This window comes from Lissotriton helveticus, chromosome 3_1 (genome assembly GCF_964261635.1).
Source record: "Lissotriton helveticus chromosome 3_1, aLisHel1.1, whole genome shotgun sequence".
Classification (NCBI taxonomy): Eukaryota; Metazoa; Chordata; class Amphibia; order Caudata; family Salamandridae; genus Lissotriton; species Lissotriton helveticus.
In genome coordinates, this window is record NC_136061.1 from 468855032 (window position 1) to 468873972 (window position 18941).

At 46.1% G+C, this 18941-nt stretch overlaps 1 protein-coding gene across 1 annotated transcript in view; it reads right to left on the bottom strand.

Annotated features, from left to right (window-relative positions):
- Window positions 1-16130: 16130 nt before the first annotated feature.
- Window positions 16131-18941, bottom strand: part of PTH2R (parathyroid hormone 2 receptor) — a 1143807-nt gene continuing 1140996 nt past the window's right edge. Inside the window, exon 13 of the mRNA XM_078683683.1 lies at window positions 16131-17315. Coding sequence (XP_078539809.1) covers window positions 16920-17315 — 396 coding nt within the window. The 3' untranslated portion in view covers window positions 16131-16919. The remainder of the gene's footprint in view (window positions 17316-18941) is intronic.

Here is an 18941-nt window from a genome sequence, read left to right on the forward strand (position 1 = left end):
GCGCCTGCCTCACAGCAGGCGTAAGACTGACGCAAGCCCTTTCACATGTGGCTTTCCCCATGTGAAAGGACGCATTGCTGGAGTTGCGTCACTTTTGTGACGCACCCCAGCAATGCGTGACTTTTGCGCTTACAAATACGTCAGAAATACTGACGTATCTGTAACTCCTTGCGACATGATGCGTCATATTATAAATGTGACGCATCAATGATGTCGCAGGGAGAGCGCAATGAAAAGTGACGCATCGCTGTTTTCACGCAGCGATGCGTCACTTTTCATAAATAAGGCCCAGTGTATGTTGTAAAGCTGTACACTAATTATTTTGTGCCATTTTATTTTTTATCTTTAACATTAAGACAGTGTGGATTAAACAAAACAATGCTTGGACAGTTTTGATGAGGGTACACATGGTGTGAGGGGGAGTGCAGGCTTATTCCTGAATGGATTTCAGCGATATTATTTTGCTGGGCCCGTCAGCTGAGAGTGAGCAAGTTGTATAAACCAGAATTAAGTAAGCAATATTTGACCAGTTTTGCTGATGTTACACACAGTGTGAGTGCATGCTTATTCCTGAATGGAGTTAAATAAGTCATACCGTGCTGTGCCATCAGCATGAGAGTGAGCACAAATTGTAAATACCTTTCTATTTCTGTCAGCCTTGGACTCTGAGCTCGGATTAGAGCACACCCCGCTCCATAGGCAAACTCCACAAGGGAACGTCCTACGGCAAGATGAAAAACAAAATTGCCTTACCAAATGGCGTCGAGTTGCGTGACGATGTAGACATGCATGCTCGTTCCCCAAGAAGACTGAAATGCTGACCTTCGAACATGTGATACATTCTCTTGCAAGTCTTAGGAGTTACGTCACAGTAGCTACTGGGAAAAAATCAAGGATACGCTAGACTTGCAGCAGTCTGACAATGCGCGTGATCAGCTGTTAACTCGAAACGTGCAAAAACTGTTGCTCAGCAGTTGAGCCATCAAAGCAGCGAGCTGTTGTAAGTGAAGCTTCCCACTGATGAAGCTTCCCACTGATGAGGTACATACGACTACTCAAGATAGGTAATTCTGTCAATTGCACATACTTCCGGCTGCTGGCTCGTGGAGAGGCTTTCGTGGTAACCACGCATGCGTTGTACTGCATGCGTGGTTAACGATTTCGTGGAAACGGCTTCGTTGTAATGGCCGTTTCCCGTTTTTAAACAGAGAGTCCATGAAGTTGCTTGAAGCTTGCACAAACTCAGTTTCCTTGTGTTTGTCACTCGTCAACAAAACATTATAAGAATAATGCTACGATGCGTTGTGGAAAGTAATATTTTATTGTAGATACCATCAAAAATGAGGTAACCGGATGGCAGAAAGCACCATCCTCCCCCCTCAGCATTCAACTGTCAAATAGCATTCTTGAACGCACAGCTGATGCCAATGCGAATGGCACAGATATGATGTGCCCTGTGCGGAAACAAATACAAAAACACAACAGAACCCTCCTGTGGTGATTCTGGATCAAGAACTGTGCACTTCAGTGCACTTCTTTGAAGTCATTCCCATTTCGAAGGCACTGCTGAGTATTAGAACAGGACACTTGACCCTACCAATTCAGTACACTACTAGACCAGTGAAGAACTTTGCCTTGAGGAAGGACTGATGTACTACTACAAGGACTAAAACTCTGCTGGATTTCTGCTCTGGAAGAACTGCTTTCCTGTTGTGCTGGCCTGCTACCTGTTACCCTCTGCCCTGACTGAGGTATGACTGGACCCACAATGGCTACAAGGGCATGATTGCTTTCCCTCTGTTCTAAGTCTCAGGGACATCAATGAGTTCAGCTTTTCTTGGCAACAACACCTGGACTTTACTTGTTGCATGTCTTGCCCTGCCAGGTGGTGTCAATCCAGACCTGGCTCCTTAGAAGTGCATATAAAGGGCTGCTACTACCAGAGCCCACGTATCAACGCATTTGTGCCAATCGGCACAGGCTCATCTCCCTTCATACCAATGCATCACTGCTTCAAGGATCGCAGACACCGCATCACTGACTACATAGCTCATCGTATGCAGTTTGCGATGCATCCCTGACTTTGCGCGTCTCAACACTGACGGATCACTTTTAATCCTGTGCTACGACGAAGACGCATCAACTTTTGCGTCCAGCATCTCAGTTCTGTCAATAACACATCTAAGGCACTTCTCAGTGGGCAAAGGCTGGTCCCTGTATCCGACCCATGCTCCATTGCGGTTGGCCTGAACTTTTGGATTCATCCTAGACTAGCACTGTCAGAAAGCCCCAGTTGGCTCTTTAAAGCTTTCGAGCGCTACAGTTTCATTTAATCTTTAAAAATTAATAACTCTGGTTATACATATTAGATTTTTGCTGTTATGGTCTTGATTTAATCATAAAAATATGACTTGGTTTTCTAAACTTGTATGCAGTCTTTTTGTTGTGTTTTCCCTGTGTTACTGTTTGAAGTGTTGCACAAATACTTGACACATTGCCTCTTAAGTTAAGCCTGCCTGCTCTATGCAAAGCTACCAATGAATGAGCACAGGTTAATTTATGGTGTGTTTGTGTTTTACCCCGACTACTGTTGGTTTTCCTGCTTGGACAGGGTGCATACCTCTACCAATCAGAAACATAATTTATAAATCCTGGAACTAGTGCAAATGTGGGTGCGGTTGGTGGAGCTTGTCTCAGAAGTCAATGATGGTTGGCTGACCCCAGACCCCTTGGTGTGCTTGCTGGGGATAACCAATTGGACGAAGCAAAAAAAACACTATCTTAAAATGGTGAACCTGGCTATGATCTTATTGAAGCATCAGATAGTGATGTCCTGGAAGGCTGCTAAGCTGCTTCACCCTCCATTGAGCTGTGCTAGCTCAGGCTGGTACACAAGTGGACGGTGGTGGAAGTAGATGTCTCGTCCCTTTATGTGCAGCATCTGTGAAGCTAGGGCTGCTGTGCTCTGTATTACATACATGCTGAAATTGTTCGACAATTTGGCGAATCCTCCATTTACTAAGAGACCGCACACAGTAGGAGTGGAGACACTATCCACATCCCATCCCAGGTGGTAAGTGCCATTTTCCTCCTTCTCCCCTGTTATCCATTGGGACTGACTTTCCCCAACCCCTTCCTCTGCAGTGTTCCCTCCTTATGCTATGGATGGAATACAGACTCCTTGACAAGTGCTGTCACTCCGTACATCTTGATTTTGTTAAAAGTTTAGAGCAGTTAATATATGTTTATCCATGTCTGTCGATCTCCAAGGTGAGCTTGTATTCTGCTGGGCATGCAAGTCGCCCCTGCTCCGAAGTATATTTTAAATATTAGGGATATCGCACATGTAAGTATTGTTAAATCGATGTAAACCCAAAGCTTTCAGTGTTAATGAATACAATGTCATTTTTATATAGTTTGTAACAACCGTATAAATGCAAACAAAGAAATATTGCAAAAGAATGTAACAAAAATATCTGTGAGAGCCATCGCACCCTACGGGGGCTTGGGTGAGTGCCCTTGCTGATTTCTTTACTATCAAGATTATGCGGATTCAGGACTCTTTTCTCGTGTCAGTGCCTGCTGTCTCTGATCCATTGGAGGGTGCCCCGGGGCTCTCTCTCAGCGCGGATCCGATGCTGACAGATTTTCCACCACTCCTTGCCTCTGTATCACTTGACCTGATGGCCGGTCTTAAATCAGGCTCTCCGCGTGATGCTTGCCCTGCTAAATTCTTGGCTAAAATGGCAGGAGTTATCAACCCCATTGTCAACCCTCTCCTGAACTGCTCCCTTAGTGAGGGTGTAGTCCCTCAGCTCTGGAAGCAGGCAATGATTTTACCTCTGCTTAAAAAGCCTGGTTTGGACACGGAGGTTTTGGCCAACTATAGGCCAATTTCGCTCTTGCCTGCCTTTACTAAGATCCTCGAGAAGCACGTTCATAAGGTGCTCTCTGAGTACCTGGAAGCGCATGATATACTCCACCCTACTCAATCTGGCTTCCGTACGAATCTAAGCACTGAGACAGCGCTCTTGGAGGTCTCGGAGGCTATTAGGGAGGTGCTGGATTCAGGCGGCAAGGCGATGCTAGTGATGCTCGACCTGTCGGCGGCCTTCGACACCGTCCCTCATGAGGGTCTTCTAGCCAGACTTTATAAGATCGGTCTGAGGGGGACGGTGCTCAGCTGGTTTCGATCTTTCCTGGCTGGCCGCCGACAAACGGTCTGGGCCTCCTCTGGCTCCGCTGAGATGCCGCCATTGGGTGTCGGAGTCCCTCAGGGCTCAGTATTGAGCCCGACGCTCTTTAACATCTTCATGACTCCTCTGGCGGCACTGGCGGAGTCTTTCGGGGCTCAGATCGTGTCCTATGCCGATGATATCCAGCTCCTCTTTACATGCCCTAAGGGTGTGGAGTTTGATGGAGAGAGTATCCAGGGTTGCCTTGAGGCCGTTTTTAACTGGTTCCATCTGAACGGCCTCAAGTGCAACTCGGATAAATCTGAGGTACTCTTTTTTGGATGCAGCGCGGATCCAGAGTGGCAGGAATGGTGGCTGAAGAACATGTTTCCACCTTCAGGTTCATCTCAGGTGGCCAAGAACCTGGGTATTAAGATCGACAAGGACCTGTCTTTGCGTTCTCAGGTAATTGGGCTCACTGGCACCTGTTTCGGTTTGCTTCGGATGCTCCGCAAGTTTCTTCCCATCCTATCAGAAGACCATAGGAAGGTAACGGTACAGGCAATAATCGGTTCTAGACTAGATTACGCCAACATCTTGTACCTTGGCCTACCGGAGTATCTGTTACAACGATTACAGGTGGTCCAGAATTCGGCAGCTCGGGCCATTTTTGGTCTGTCAGGCCGGGCTCGAACCTCGGGTCTCCTGCAGGCTCTGCACTGGCTCCCTATTCGGAAGCGAATAACTTTCAAGGCCCTGACCTTGGCTCATAAAGCTCTCTATGGGTCAGGAGCCAAATACCTCCGGAAAAGGGTAGCTTTTTATCACCCTACAAGATCCCTGAGGTCTGGATCTTTGTTTCTTGCGGCGGTCCCTCGGATCAAGAGGGCCTGCATAGGTGGCCGCTCTTTCAGACTGTTGGCACCCCAGCTCTGGAATTCTTTACCACTGGCGCTGCGCAGCACATCCAACTTACTGATGTTCAGGAAGGGCCTCAAAACCTGGCTTTTTTCTACTTAGCTTTGGTTTCTTAGGCGAGTCTGTATCTTTCTGTTTTTCGCCTCCTTTTGCCCTGCTTCTTTTAACTGTGTTATGTTTTCAGTATGTAGCGAAAAGCGCCGGGACACTCTCTGAGTAGCCGTGCGCTATATAAAACAATTATAACATAACATAACATAAGGCAGGGCCAATGCTACTGTGACCCATTGATTCATTTGTTGATGGATTGCTGGATCAATGTTAGCAAAACCTGACCCAAATGAACCTTTGCTGTTAGAAACTCTGTGGTTCCCCTGATTCAAAGGAGGTAGAGGAAACATCCGTTTAGTGGGGCTAGAGTACAGCCAATTTATGGCAATGCTCCTGTCCTGCAAAACTCTAAATAAGACCCTTAGTTCTGCATTATAGTTTGAAAGGTAAAGCAAAACTGTTCTTCTCCCATCATTATAAAGTAAATAAACAGTCTAAATATTCCGATTGGTTTGCTCCTTGCTTTCCCTGTGGAAAATACTATGTAGTAAAACGTGGGTACATTTTGAGTAAAACATGTCTGCTTTATCAGGAAAACGTTTTGATTGCTCCAATATAAGGTGCAAGCGTCACAAAATATGACCCTTCATCTTAATCATGGGTTCAAGTGTAAAGGTTACTGTCCTCAATTCCTTTGAGGAAAACAGGCTTGAGATTGCTCATGGCACCATGCACATTGGAGTGCATTAGTCTGAATCCGCTGCCTAAGAACATGGGACTAGTACATGTTCCTTCTGTGCAAGGCTTGCGCTTAGAACTTAAAACTCAGAACATGAAAGCGCGAGGGCACCAGATTACAGCAAAACGTGGCTATGTATTTATTTAACTGTATGCAGGCTTCGCACACTTAAACTATACCTGTCCGAGCAGGGTTTAGTAGATTCGATATTGTAGTTTTCATAATTTCTCAGTATGCTGCGCCAAAGTGGACTAAAAACAAACACCAGGCTGAATTCTTAGGTTGAAGATTTCATATGAAACATGAGGGCCTGATAGTTTCAGAACAAAATGTATGAACCAACTGATCTTCCACTTCTTCGTTATATCCGTCAGACAGACAACCTTTCCATAAGGTACTTTTCTAGGCGTGCCACCACGTAAAAGTGAGAAGCAAAAATGTTTGAGCAAGCATAAAACATTTCTTTCCTCTTACATTTTCGTCAGAAACAACAATTTGATAGCGTTTCATACATGCACATCATGTACATTCAAATATGTATTTTGTATGCGGCCCTTAGATGGGAACAAGCCTCTAAAATTCTTGCAGATTATATTATCTTGAAGTCCCACTGCGTAGATTTTTTGGGGGGGGCGGGGGTGTTTAAGTCTTCATTCTGCCAATACTCTTGTTAGGATTCCCCCTGTGTCTCTATACCATTTTATGCCAACCCTTGGGGGGATAGACAGAACAGAGGTTCTTCACAAAGATAATGCTGATTCCATTTCCATCTCCTGTTTACTTTTGGGGGCCCCGGAGTGTTACTAGGGAGGCCTGGACCAACAGCATGCTTGGCTTTATCATTGGCTCACTTGCCTTCGCCCTCCAATTCATCAGTGCAGACCAGATCCTATTTCTACTTCTTCGATCGGACACCATGTCTGATTCAATGATGTAAATAATGTTCTTTAAACATTCATCTAAGGTTGGGGGAGTTTCTGATTTCCACAGCCTACATATCTCTTGTCTCACCAAAATGATCACATAAAATGTAAACTTTGAACTGGTTGTATTTAGCTGGTAATCATTCATTAGTCCCAAAAATATAAGACTGGTACTTAATCCCATTGGTATCCCCAGCACTTCTTTCATAAAGTTGCATACCCCCATCCAATATGATTTAATTCTTGGACACTCCATAAATACATGTAGGTCATCTGCTGCGGGATACTTACACCTTGGACAGTTATACGTATTACCTGTGATTTTAGATAACTTTTGTGGAGACCAGTAGACTCTGTAGGCTGTATACAAGTGGTTCCTCTTAAGTGATGCAGGTTTTACTACTGCCTGTTAAAAATTAAACGCGTCAGACCAGAGTTTCTATATTCTTTGCCCCAAAGATTTAATATTTCGGTTTCTACATTATCCTTCATTTCTAAGAGGGTCCAATATCAGAAAGATATTTCTTTCTTCCACTTATCCGTTCTTGTCGCTTGATCCAGTTTCAGGGTTTCCTCCTCCTGGGACCAGCTTTGAGTTGCCCACCACGAGGACAACTGATATTTAAACCTCGTTAATCTACCACTTGTAAGGTTATAGAGCACTTCCCAGCTTACTAAATTAGATTCCATTTTAAGAACCACCCAGTAATGTATACCTCCAATTCTCAGAGGCTTGCTGAGTGGATCTCTCAAGCATTCAGGGGTGCCTGGAGAGTCCCAGATCGGGGCCTGTGCTGCATAGTATGAAATCTTCATTCTTTTTCTTATGAAAACCCAGGTTTCTAAAGCCGTCCTTAAGATCTTCAGCCTGATCCAGTCCATAGTTATTATCAAATGCATTTTTGTTACACAGAATGTGCTGAGTCAGACACTTCATGGTTCATACAAAAAATATATGTATAATAGAGTGCACCATTCTCAAGTCTGAAGGTGAGCAGCGTTTTGGCCTACTGTAGTGTGGTTTTAGCAAGTCCAGACCTCACCAAGGCCAGACAGTTTTATGTTTATGTTTATGGGAAAGCGCACTTATACCAACAGTCTCATGGCGCTAAGAGGAGAAGTGAGCTATCCTTCAGGCTCTAACAGTAAACCTGGGTGAATAACCATGTTTTTAGTTTTTTTTCTGAGCTAAAGTATTCTAAGGTTAGTCTGATTTCAATTGGAAGGGAATTCCACAGAGTGGGGCCTAGTACCGAAAAACACGAACGACCCATTCTCTTACGTTTAAATCTTGGAACAGTCAGCATGTTCATTGTCGCTGATCTAAGATTGCATGTAGGCAAGAATCCTGGGATCTTGGCGGATATGTACTGGGGTCCTGATTCGTGAAATGCATTAAAAATCATACAACCGGTTTTGTCCATAGCCTGTTGTATCACAGGAAGCCAATGAAGCTGCTTCATTAATGGTTTGGTGTGGCAATGTCTCGGTAGCTGGAGGACCAGTCTAGCTGCTTGATTTTGGATAAGCTGTAACTTGTACGTTTGGCTGACAGGGAGTCCTAAATATATGGAGTTGGCATAATCCAACCTCGACATTATTAGTGCGAGCAGGATAGCTATGCTAGCCTCCTTAGAGAAAAATATCCTAATTTTCTTGAATGTCCTCAGTTGGTACATGCAAGTAGATGAAACCAGGCTGATATGTTCCTGCATGGAAAGATAAGCATTTAACTTCATTCCCAGGTTTTTCACTGACTTTTTGGGTGTAGGGGGGATACCCAATGCAGCTGGCCAAGGTGGTGGTGTCCACTGTTCCATTTTGTTGTTTGAAATAATTATCTTGGTCTTATCGGAATTTAACTTGAGATGATTATGAGTCATCCACTCCTTGATGAAGAGCATTGTATGGTGAAATGCGCCCTTGGGGTCATTTGTATCATCAAGCGGAAAGATCAGCTGTATGTCATCTGCATATTTGGATACCTACACTCCTCTTTCTTGAAGAGCATAAATCAGGGGACAGATGTATACATTAAACAGATGAGGTGAACGGGAAGACGCTTGAGGTACCCCACATGTGGTATTCAACCGGGAGGAACTATAGGGTGCCAGTCTGACGGACTGGGAATGCTCCTTTAAAATGAGAGCATCCAATCCAGGGCTGTGCCCCTCAGACCTGTAGCTGCTAATCTGTCTGCTAGGATAGAGTGGTCCACAGTATCGAAAACAGTGGACAGGTCTAATAATACCAAATCCTGGGTGCACCCCCTGTCTGCGCCTTCCCTCAGGTCGTCCATGACACTTAGAATGACTGATTCAGTAGAATGCATTGGTCTGAACCCTGCCTGATGGAAAACCAAAAAGTTGGAGTCTTCAATGAAGGCACATAGGAGTTTTGCCACATGTGCCTCCAACAGTTTGGATAGGTAAGGAAGGAGCGAAATAGGCCTATAGTTACTCAGAACGCTAGGATCTACTCCTGCCTTCTATTGCAATGGAACCAACACTGCCTCTTTAAAGGTGGGTGGGACGACCCTTGCTCCAGAGAGGTATTTAGAAGGGAAAGAAAGGTGGCTGGGAAGTGGGAGAGAAGTTCTTTTTGTATCCTAACAGGACAAAGGTCATTGGGGGAGCCAGACTGAACCTTATTTCTGAGTTCTTCCAATCGATCAGGAGTGATCTTTTGGAAATTAGTCATCGTAATAGGATTTTCATATGACTTATAGGATTTCCATTCTAAATGGCCTGTGGAAATGGAGTTCTGGATGATCTTAATTTTTTCCACAAAGAATGTGTTCAGCTCATCACACAGAGCCTGGGAGGGTGTGGTAGCCAAGGTAATTCGGTCAGGACAAGAAAGTTATCTGACAATTTTAAAAATATCACTGGACTTGTTGCTAGAGTTAATGCACCCAAGAAAAATAATAGGCCTTTTTTGCCTCCACTATGGCGGCTTTGTATTCAGTGAGTGTTTTATCATACTTCTTCCTTTCTGTCGGAACCTAACTTCTCCGCCACTTCTATTCTGCCTGACGCGTTTTAAGTTTAACAATTTTTAACTCCTCAGAGAACCAATTTGAGGATTTATGCCGCCTCAGGGACCTTTCTTTCCGCTGTAGGGGGGAATGCACCTCACAAGCTTGAAGTAGCCAGTTAGAGGTGGCTTTCTCCATCTCATTGACATTGGTCGTAGTAGGCAGGAGGGTGGACTGCAACATATTAAAGAAACTCCGGTAGGTGAGACCGGTTCCAAATTCTAATCAGATGTCTTATATCACTTAGGTATTTTATTTCACACAACATTTTCCAGTAGGGTGTGGAGGGACTATTTCTGAAAACCCAGGGGCGCCCCTGGTGCCTCTGACAAAATTCCCAGCTCTCTGAGGAAACCAAATTGTCCTGTGGTCGTGCAGAAAAAAGAATGTGAGTCTCCCTCATTTTAGGTAAAACGGTCTGCGAGGAACTCTGGGAGGGCAGGACGATCTTGAAATAAATGTGGGAAGAACTGGGGCCAGTAACAGTATGCATGTCTGTCGAGATGCACCAGGTGTCATGCTTCATGTATGGCACTAGAATGGACAGGGGCAGCTCCTCCACTAGGGCGGAGGAGCGTTGCCCCTTTGCTTCTCGCAGTGCGAGAAGCAGAAACATAAAATGGTAAACTACCATTTTATGTTTCTGCTTCTTGCACTGCGAGAAAGCAGAGGTGTTTGGTAGTGGGCAGGTGGGTGGAGCTGCTCATGGAGCAGGGTTGGGCAGGGGAGGAGTGGTGTGCCCACTCCTGAGTGAGCATGACTGGTTTGTTTAACCCTCTAGGGCCGCCCAAACCAGTCATGCACATTCTGCCTCTTCTCCATGTAGGCTGTAGGCAGCCTACATGTAGAAAATGGCTGGGCCATTAGAGCCTGGCTGGTCGGCGTCCCGACCAATCACCGCTGCCTGAGCAGTGTTGTGAATGGCTCAGGGGAGGGAGGGAGAGAGCCTGGCTGCCTGTTTCTGCTTCCTGTTCCTGGACATAAGGAAAGCAGAGAAGATGTGGGACCCGGGACCCGGGACCCGGGACCGGGCAAGTTAAGTTTAATTATCTTTTTTTAAAATTAAATTACCCCCCCATCCCCATGCGACCCCCATCCCCGCGCGACCCCATGTCCCCCCGCCACCTCCACCCGCAAGTCGTGCCGGCCGTGACTGGAATTGAAGGGTGTATATGAAAGGAATATTTTTCTAGATGATATGCCAGGGCTGGGCCCTTCCTGAGCTTGATCCATGGAAGCTGTGAACACCGAATAGTAGCAATTTGATGTCGAAAACTACAGAAATTCATGCTTTAAGTGAATCTTCTAATTTAGTGTCTGTCGTCCACCTTGAATGTGACATTTTACTACATCACATCATTAGCTCTGCTATTTCATTCTCAGCTAGGATAAGGTCATTAGTCTCCAGTGAGCAAGTAGAAGACTTTGTTGAAATGTTCAGAACAAAATATATTTTTCTCAAGACTAAATGTGGCTGTCTCAGACTGAATAACATGATATGTAACCATTCTCCCCCCATAAGGCAGTCTGTGTGAATGTAGAATCATATTTAATAGTGAGACAGTCATCAAATGTATTTTGTCCAAAATGTTTCTCTTTACCTCATCTCTATTGGCCAAAAGCATGAAACTCCATGTGTTAATGCTCTTTCAATACGAACCTTTTGCCTAAACTACTATAAAATAACTGATCTCGGAAGAAGAGAAACAAGCATTTGCAATGCAATAGGTCTCGCATTTGCTACAGTTTAAGCTATTGGCATTGAAAATGACAATGCCTTTTATTTATCTGTTTTGAAAACCAACACATAAATAAAAGGCATTGTCATTTACAATGCATTAGCTCAAACTCTCGCAAATGCGAGACCTATTGCATTGCAAATCCTTGTTTGCATTGCTGCTGCCTGTGCTGTAACAGACCCTCATTAATGAATCCAGTGGTGTGTCTGTGCTGTGTCAAGGTCAGTTTCATATTTTCGCTACAGAATAGCCAAAACAAGTGATCTTGCCAATGCTGCTGATGCACTAAGACTCTCTAACGCCTGTGCCTGGAGCAGCAACATAAAGATCTGTTTCTGACAGGCCATCTCCAGCCATATGTATAGAAACAGCTTATTCTCAAGTATGGAGACAGCTTCATCAGTACTATAGCAGTTTCCTTCTGTTCTGCTTCTGTTAGGATTTTCCATGACTCATCAGAAGAAACCAGAAGGGTTCCCTCTGAATATGTCCTTTAGAAACCATCATGCTAACCTGACCCCCTCCACAATCCCAATGACCTATACAGACAGAAACACATATAGATGCAAGCCCGTACTTTCAAGCACACATACACACACACACAGACACACACTGGCCAGTCGAAGAATGTCCACTAATTATAAAACGCAAGATCTATTTAGTTTGTTATTGCTTGCTGCATGAGATTTTGTTTTACTTTTTTATGTGCAACTCTGTGGGTGCAAAGTCTGATTCGTTAAACCCCCAGGTTGCTCAGCACATCTTAAAAAGAGAGTGCAGAGTCAAGGAAACACATCACACGTACGTCCCCGTGCGCCATTCTCTCCAAGGTTTGGTGGTTTCCACATATCATCATGAAGCTGTGTGAAGCAAGAAAGCTGGCTGGTCAGTGCAAAATCTTGCGTTCTATGCTCTGTAGACCATCAGAATTGGTTAGTCAAAGGATAATCACGTGCAATGGTGTAGTCCGGACCGGAAGGATACCCTGAGCATAGTCAGGCGTCTAGCAGGCCACGAGCCATCCAACAGATTACTCTGATGTGCACTGGAATGCTCTATGCATACCGGCAGAATGTTCTTACCCAGATTGTCGCAGTTTCTCAGGCCTATCTTAAACTCGTCCTGGAACACCAAAGCAAGCCCAACGGCAGCATAGTGAGAGCCAGGGCAGGAGCAACCAATAGACAGAAGCACCTAGCATGTAGGTGGCAAACAGCCGGAGACAGCACCAACCAGCCAGACCCCCGGAGCAACCAAGTACACAGAAGGCCCCGGGACGAATGCCCACAAACCCCAGGCTTGAGCAAAGGAGAACAGAACTGCACACAGGAGGCAGCAGGAGTAAACCTACAAAACATAGACATCATCCCACAGAACGGGGCGGAAGCTGGAAAGAACACAAACACAAACCAGACCCGCAGGTAGAGAGGGCAGAGTGCCACAGAGAGCACCCATCACGACAACAGGAAAACCCCAAGGGAAACTAGGTGCAGCCCAGGGATCGGCGGACAAGAGCCTGGAACCCGCAGCCCCGAGCACCAACCCCGAACAACCACACAGAAGCCAAGGAAGCGGAGGTGAACACCCAGCACACCCAAGCGGAGCAGAGGCCAAAACCAAAGAGGCCACTCGCAGCGGAGGCAAGGCCCCAGAGCAGTGGCAGGCACACAGAGGCAGCAAAGAAAGCGGAGCAGCAAAGAAAAGCAGGGCAGAACCCAGCATGACAACAGGAACACAGGGGAGCCAATAGAACAGCCAAACGACCAGGAACACCATCCCACCACTAGCCCGGTGGCAGGGAGCCAAGGAGGAGCCTGGAGCAGGGAGGACCAGAAGTGCACCTCAACAGGCCACAGCCAAGGAAACGTGAGGAGACCCCGACCCGGAGAGCAAGTAGCCGTGGGCAGCACGCACGCAAGCAGGCAAGAGACCCCTGGACAAGGCAAGCACCCCTATGAGCCAAAGCCGCCAAAGGGAGCAGTAGAGACCACACACCAGGAGCCCTGCACAGCGCACAGCCCCCTGAGCACCTCAAAAGGAAGCACCCACCAGGCCCAAGAGCCCAGAGCGATAAGTCCGCGCCACGAGATGGCGACACCATCCCCTCCCCTGTAAACAAGGGAGGATAGGACAGCCGAGCAAGACCCCAACAGCAGAAAAAGGGGGTACCCTGCCCCGCCACGGAGCTCCACAACCATGGAAAACCCATGCCGGCAACAAAAAGAGCAACGGAAGGAACCAAAGCCAGCACAGCAAAGGGCAAAACCTCACGGTAGGTGGGAAAGAGGCCCACCACTCGCACCATCAGGGGCCTGCCGAAGTGCATAGGAACTCCAAGGAACCCCACCAGAGGGCACGCCCGGGGAGAGCCCCACCCGGGCTAGAGCCAAGGCACCGAGGCTTATGAGACACGACCTGGGCACACCAGCACCAAAGAAGCCACCAGACAACAAGGCCCCCACCGCCAGTGTAACATGAAAAGACGGAAGGAAACCCTATGGAGCAAAGCACGTGGAGCAGCCCCAGATCCGGACAAGCCGCAGCCTGAACAGTGCACTCCCAGGATGGAACAAGGGACCTCCAGAGCCACAGCCGAACACTCCCCCAACAGAGCGAACATGTCCAGCAGAACGACTGCCACCGAACACCTGAAAGAGGAAGAGGGCAGGAGCCACGTGCAGGATTTGAGAGCCAGCGGCCCATATCACAGCACGAGCAGCAGCCGGGAGCCCAAGAACACAGCAGCAGCCCCAGTGCAGAAAACACCCCCAGGGAAACACAGCACAGGCCGCCGCCCGCCCAGCAGACCCCGAGAGCCAAAAGCCCCATAGCCAACACATCCAGCAGCTCGCGTAGGGGTGAATGAGAACAGCACGAGCACGAGAAGCACATGTCCCCCGCAATACCTGTAAACCCCTTCCTGCACGAGCGTAAAGCACAGAAGGATTCAGTGTAAAATAGGAGGCAGGCGGTGGCAGTGATCCCAAACACTTTTCCGGCAGAGGCAGGAGGGACCAGCGGAGAGGCAGGCTAAGCGGAGGTGAGCCAACATAGCTCCGGAAAGAACCAGAAGCGGAGTTTCACCTTATTTCGATTTCAGCATTTAAGACCAACCCATTTAACTCTTGTGCAATGTGGCACCGATCTGGGGAAAGAAACAGGCATGAAAAACAGCATTCCACTACGGACAAAACACCAAGCAAGAAATGCAAGCGCAAGAAATAACACAAGCGCAGTTACACGGATCCAGAAGCAGCGAAGGGAAGAAAAACCGACAAGCGGCACTCACCTGGAGCGGGGGCCAACCGCAGGAACAAGGCCCCCACTCCCAACGCCAGCACACCAGGAGACCAGCAGAGGCCCATCAGACGCGGCACGCCTCTCCAGGCCAAGCTCGGGAAGATGAGCCCGTGACCCGGAAGAAACCGGGAAATCCAGCCCCAGCCGCTTAGGGCCAGAAGGCCAAGAACAGCAAGCAGGACACCGGCTCCAACAGGGACTGACTCCCAGCAAGCCCGGCAGGCCAGGAGACAGTCCAGGGAACCCCGCGCCCGCACAGCCAGGCAGCCAGGCGGGGAGTGAAGAGAAGCACCGCCACTCCAGCCCAGCAGGAGCAGCACCAGCACAGTCAAGTCCATTCTGTCGACAGACTGAAAAAAAGAACAGGCGGGATGCTGGGTAAGTACTGCTTATGTACTCCTGGTGGGAGGGGCAATATTAGGGTCCCAGCATTCCTCTTGTCTTTTTTTCTGTTGGGAGATGGTTATCTCCACTTTGTAATGAATGGGACGAGGACACAAGGGACCTGGGGGTAATGCTCTGCTTTCAGTGGTTTTCTCGGTGAACATTAGGGTAAAAAACCATACAACTCGAACATTCCAGCCCTAGGAGACACTCACACAAGACGGAATCTCACACAGGGCACACATACATGCAAACATTTGAGAAAGGGAAAGAGAGAAATAAAAAAACAGGCTGTCTCCGTGAGGCCAACGGGGAGGAGGGAAAGGGAAAGCATGCGATGCATGCTCTGTGTAACACCAGCCTCCGGGGACAGGAGATGTGCACGCGAACGGAGTGCACATCTCCTGTCCGCACGTGCCACCTCCTGTCTCCCTTCGGGACAGAAAGGGGCAGCAATAGAGCCTTGGAAGCGAAGCAGCGCACTATCTGTGCTCTTAGAAGACAAATCTGTGTTTTATTTCAGAGCGCTCCTGAGTTCTTGATTTCCAATAACATTTTAGCTTAGTACACCAAATTTCTCTTCGACTAATTGCAATCTTTTCCTTTGTACTTTGAATATCTTAGAAGTAAACCTGTAACTTGAGATTTTCGTGGCTGTCCTCTGTGAGCCCCTTATGTGATTGCATAGCAAGGATATAGTAAGCATTACTCAAAAGAGCTCCTGTGTGTAATTTTTTGCATGTTCGTAGACCGGAAAAGTGGATAAAAAAATACCTAACTTTTCAACAAAGCTGTTTATGTTTAGTTGTCTTGTTATAAATAGTACCGCACATGGATGCTTCTTCTGCAAAATAAAATATAGACTTTATGTAATGCAAAATATTTATTTGTCATAATAAGCTACATATTGCCACAAGATGGTTATTTTTACAAATCACATCTTCATTTAGACATGCAATGTAAAAAAAAACTGTCTCAGAGTCAGCAAATATTAACGTTATTTGACCACTGATTTTAGTTCGAAACATAAAGTACAATCAGATATAGATTCTTTAGAATCCTCTTTCCCCCTCCCGAGATATGCAAAAAATAGGAATCAGATTCCTCAGCTAAGAGAAAGCATTCACAGTCTTGTCTGCAGTTAAATAAAACTATATAGAAAGTACTTCATTAATGACTAACGTGCTCTATTAATCGGATAGTCTTGGACGCACACATCTGAACATAGTTTTCCAGGTCAGTAATAAAAGCGGGTTTAATATTCATTCACCCTTAAAGCAATTCCAGCAATCAGAGAGCCCATTGCAGTAGCATGAATAGCATTTCCATCAATCATTTAAGGTCTCACAACTGTACAGAAAAATTCAGATATTTTTAAAAACTGTTTTTCAAGTCAAAATAATGTATCTTTAAAGTCAGAAAAGTCTCCACATAAACTGTATTTCCTTTGTGCTTTTGATTCAAAATTTTCAGAATGCCTACTAGGAAACACAATCAGCAGCTTGAAGTTAAGAAAATGTATTTGTAAACAAAACTCCCACTGCGATTCCAGTCCTTGGTAACCTGCTTGAAAAACACATGAAGACATTGATAGAATTCATAAATTGATCAATTACTGTTGGATCCCATTTTTAGGAGAACACTGAGGACAATTCATACTACTTCCTCAATGTCTTCTTTGTTGACTTCTGGCTCGGCCCCTGCTTGTAGGGGCCGCAGTGTTTCTTTCAGTGATATGTCATCTACTTTCTTTTCATCTTCCTCGTTATTTTCTTCTTGAATCCACTGGGGAACGCAATCCTGGTCAGAGTTGCTCCTAACATAACCCGGCAAGTTCATGTGTCCTTCTGCCTGCTTCGTGACACTACGGGAGACCTTGCTCGAGATTAGCACCATTCTTGAGCTGGCCACCATCTGGGATTGGCTGCTGGTGCTGTGTGTCATGTTGGTGAGAACAGAACCATATCTGTAATTACCACATGGAGTTGTGCTTTTCCAGTCGAAGGCCAAGTGCCATCTAGTCCAGGTTTTCTTGATTTCTGTTTGTACCTGGAAGAAAATCAGCATGTTTTGAAACAGCAAAATGATGACAGGTGTATATTGCGTTTACGTTTTGTAGTACATTTGAACCTCCCTTTCCGTCAGAGAAAAAGTATTCAAATCTATTTTTATTATTGTTCTTTTAAACAGTACTCATTTAATAAACGTAGAAGGCTAAATAGCTTTTCTGAAGCAACCTCGTCTGTGATCGAAACAGCCATAATCCTACTAATTTATCAGAGATGGCTGGTTAAAAAATCACCTTAGCATGTTACTACATAATTAAATCATCCTTATTAACTTATTTTACCAACTTTAAGAAAATAAACAAAATGTTATGTTATGTTATGTTAGGGCTATTTGTATTGCGCACGGCTGCTCCAGCGAAGGAGCGTCCCGGCGCACCGACAAGGTGGCGAACACAACACAACAGAAAACAGAAAATATTATTTAAAAACGGGTGCATAATTCCCACCATCGCCATAAAAGCAAATTGAAATCATCTCAGTCGACACAACAGTTATGTATCTTTCTCTGTCCTTTTTTTTTTCTTTCTCTCAATCTCTCTCTCTCTCTCTCTCTCTCTCTCTCTCTCTCTCTCTCTCTTTCTCTCTCTCTCTCTCTCTCTCTCTCTCTCTCTCTCTCTCTCTCTCTCTCTCTCTCTCTCTCATTTATTCTGTCTCCGACACTCTATATTCCACTGACACAAATAGTTGACTTCAGATAATCCCCCCTGCCTCTCAGTCTCCTTATTTAGGTATCATCCAGTCCTGTCATGCTGGCAAGATTTTCGTCTTCAATTCTCTGCCCCACCTAACAATCTTCCCTCAGAGATTGTTCATTTTTCAAATACGCTGGTCCGTTCTTAGGAGAACCTTGCCAGGTTTGTGTTTGAAGAATGACAGTCCCAATAAGTCAATATGTTACCAACAGCGGAGGCTAGCCTGACTTGTGGGTGTGGATGCAAGGGTTTGGGGTGTTTAATTTAATTTTAAAATAAAATTTAAACTTTCCTTCCCACAGGCCAGGTCCAGCGTCATCTCTGCTTCTGCTTCTGCTCTCCTGCTCTCAGGAACATGAAGCAGGCAGCCAGGCCCCCACCCCTGAGCCAATTACAATGCTGCATGCAGTGTTGTGACTGATCAGGACCCCGCCCAGCCAGGGACTATTGGCCCGGTCATGTTCTCCATGTCGGCTGCATTTCCAGCCTGCATGGAGAAGGGCAGAGTGAGCATGACTGGTTTGGTCGGCCCAAACCCGTCATATGTACTCAGGAGTGGGTACACTACTCCTCCACTCCACTCCACAATCCTTGATGGGCTGCCCAGCCTCAAGAATTCAAACTCTGGACATTAATCATACATCTGTTGACGAATAACTCATCATGAATTTTTCATATATTAGCATGACTCTTTTACTGATTTCGACCAACTCTCTCAATGCAGGCAAGGAGCCTTAGTATTTAAAAAAAGCCATAGTGATGGCACTGCCATAAAAACCTGGGGACAACCCTGAAATATCATTCTTCTAATTTGTTGCCGTACTGTGCTAATCTATCGGAGGCAGACACGGCAAAAAAATCATCACTCGTCTCCAAAATTCCAACTTTTTTGATCTGCGACAAGCTGAGTTCCA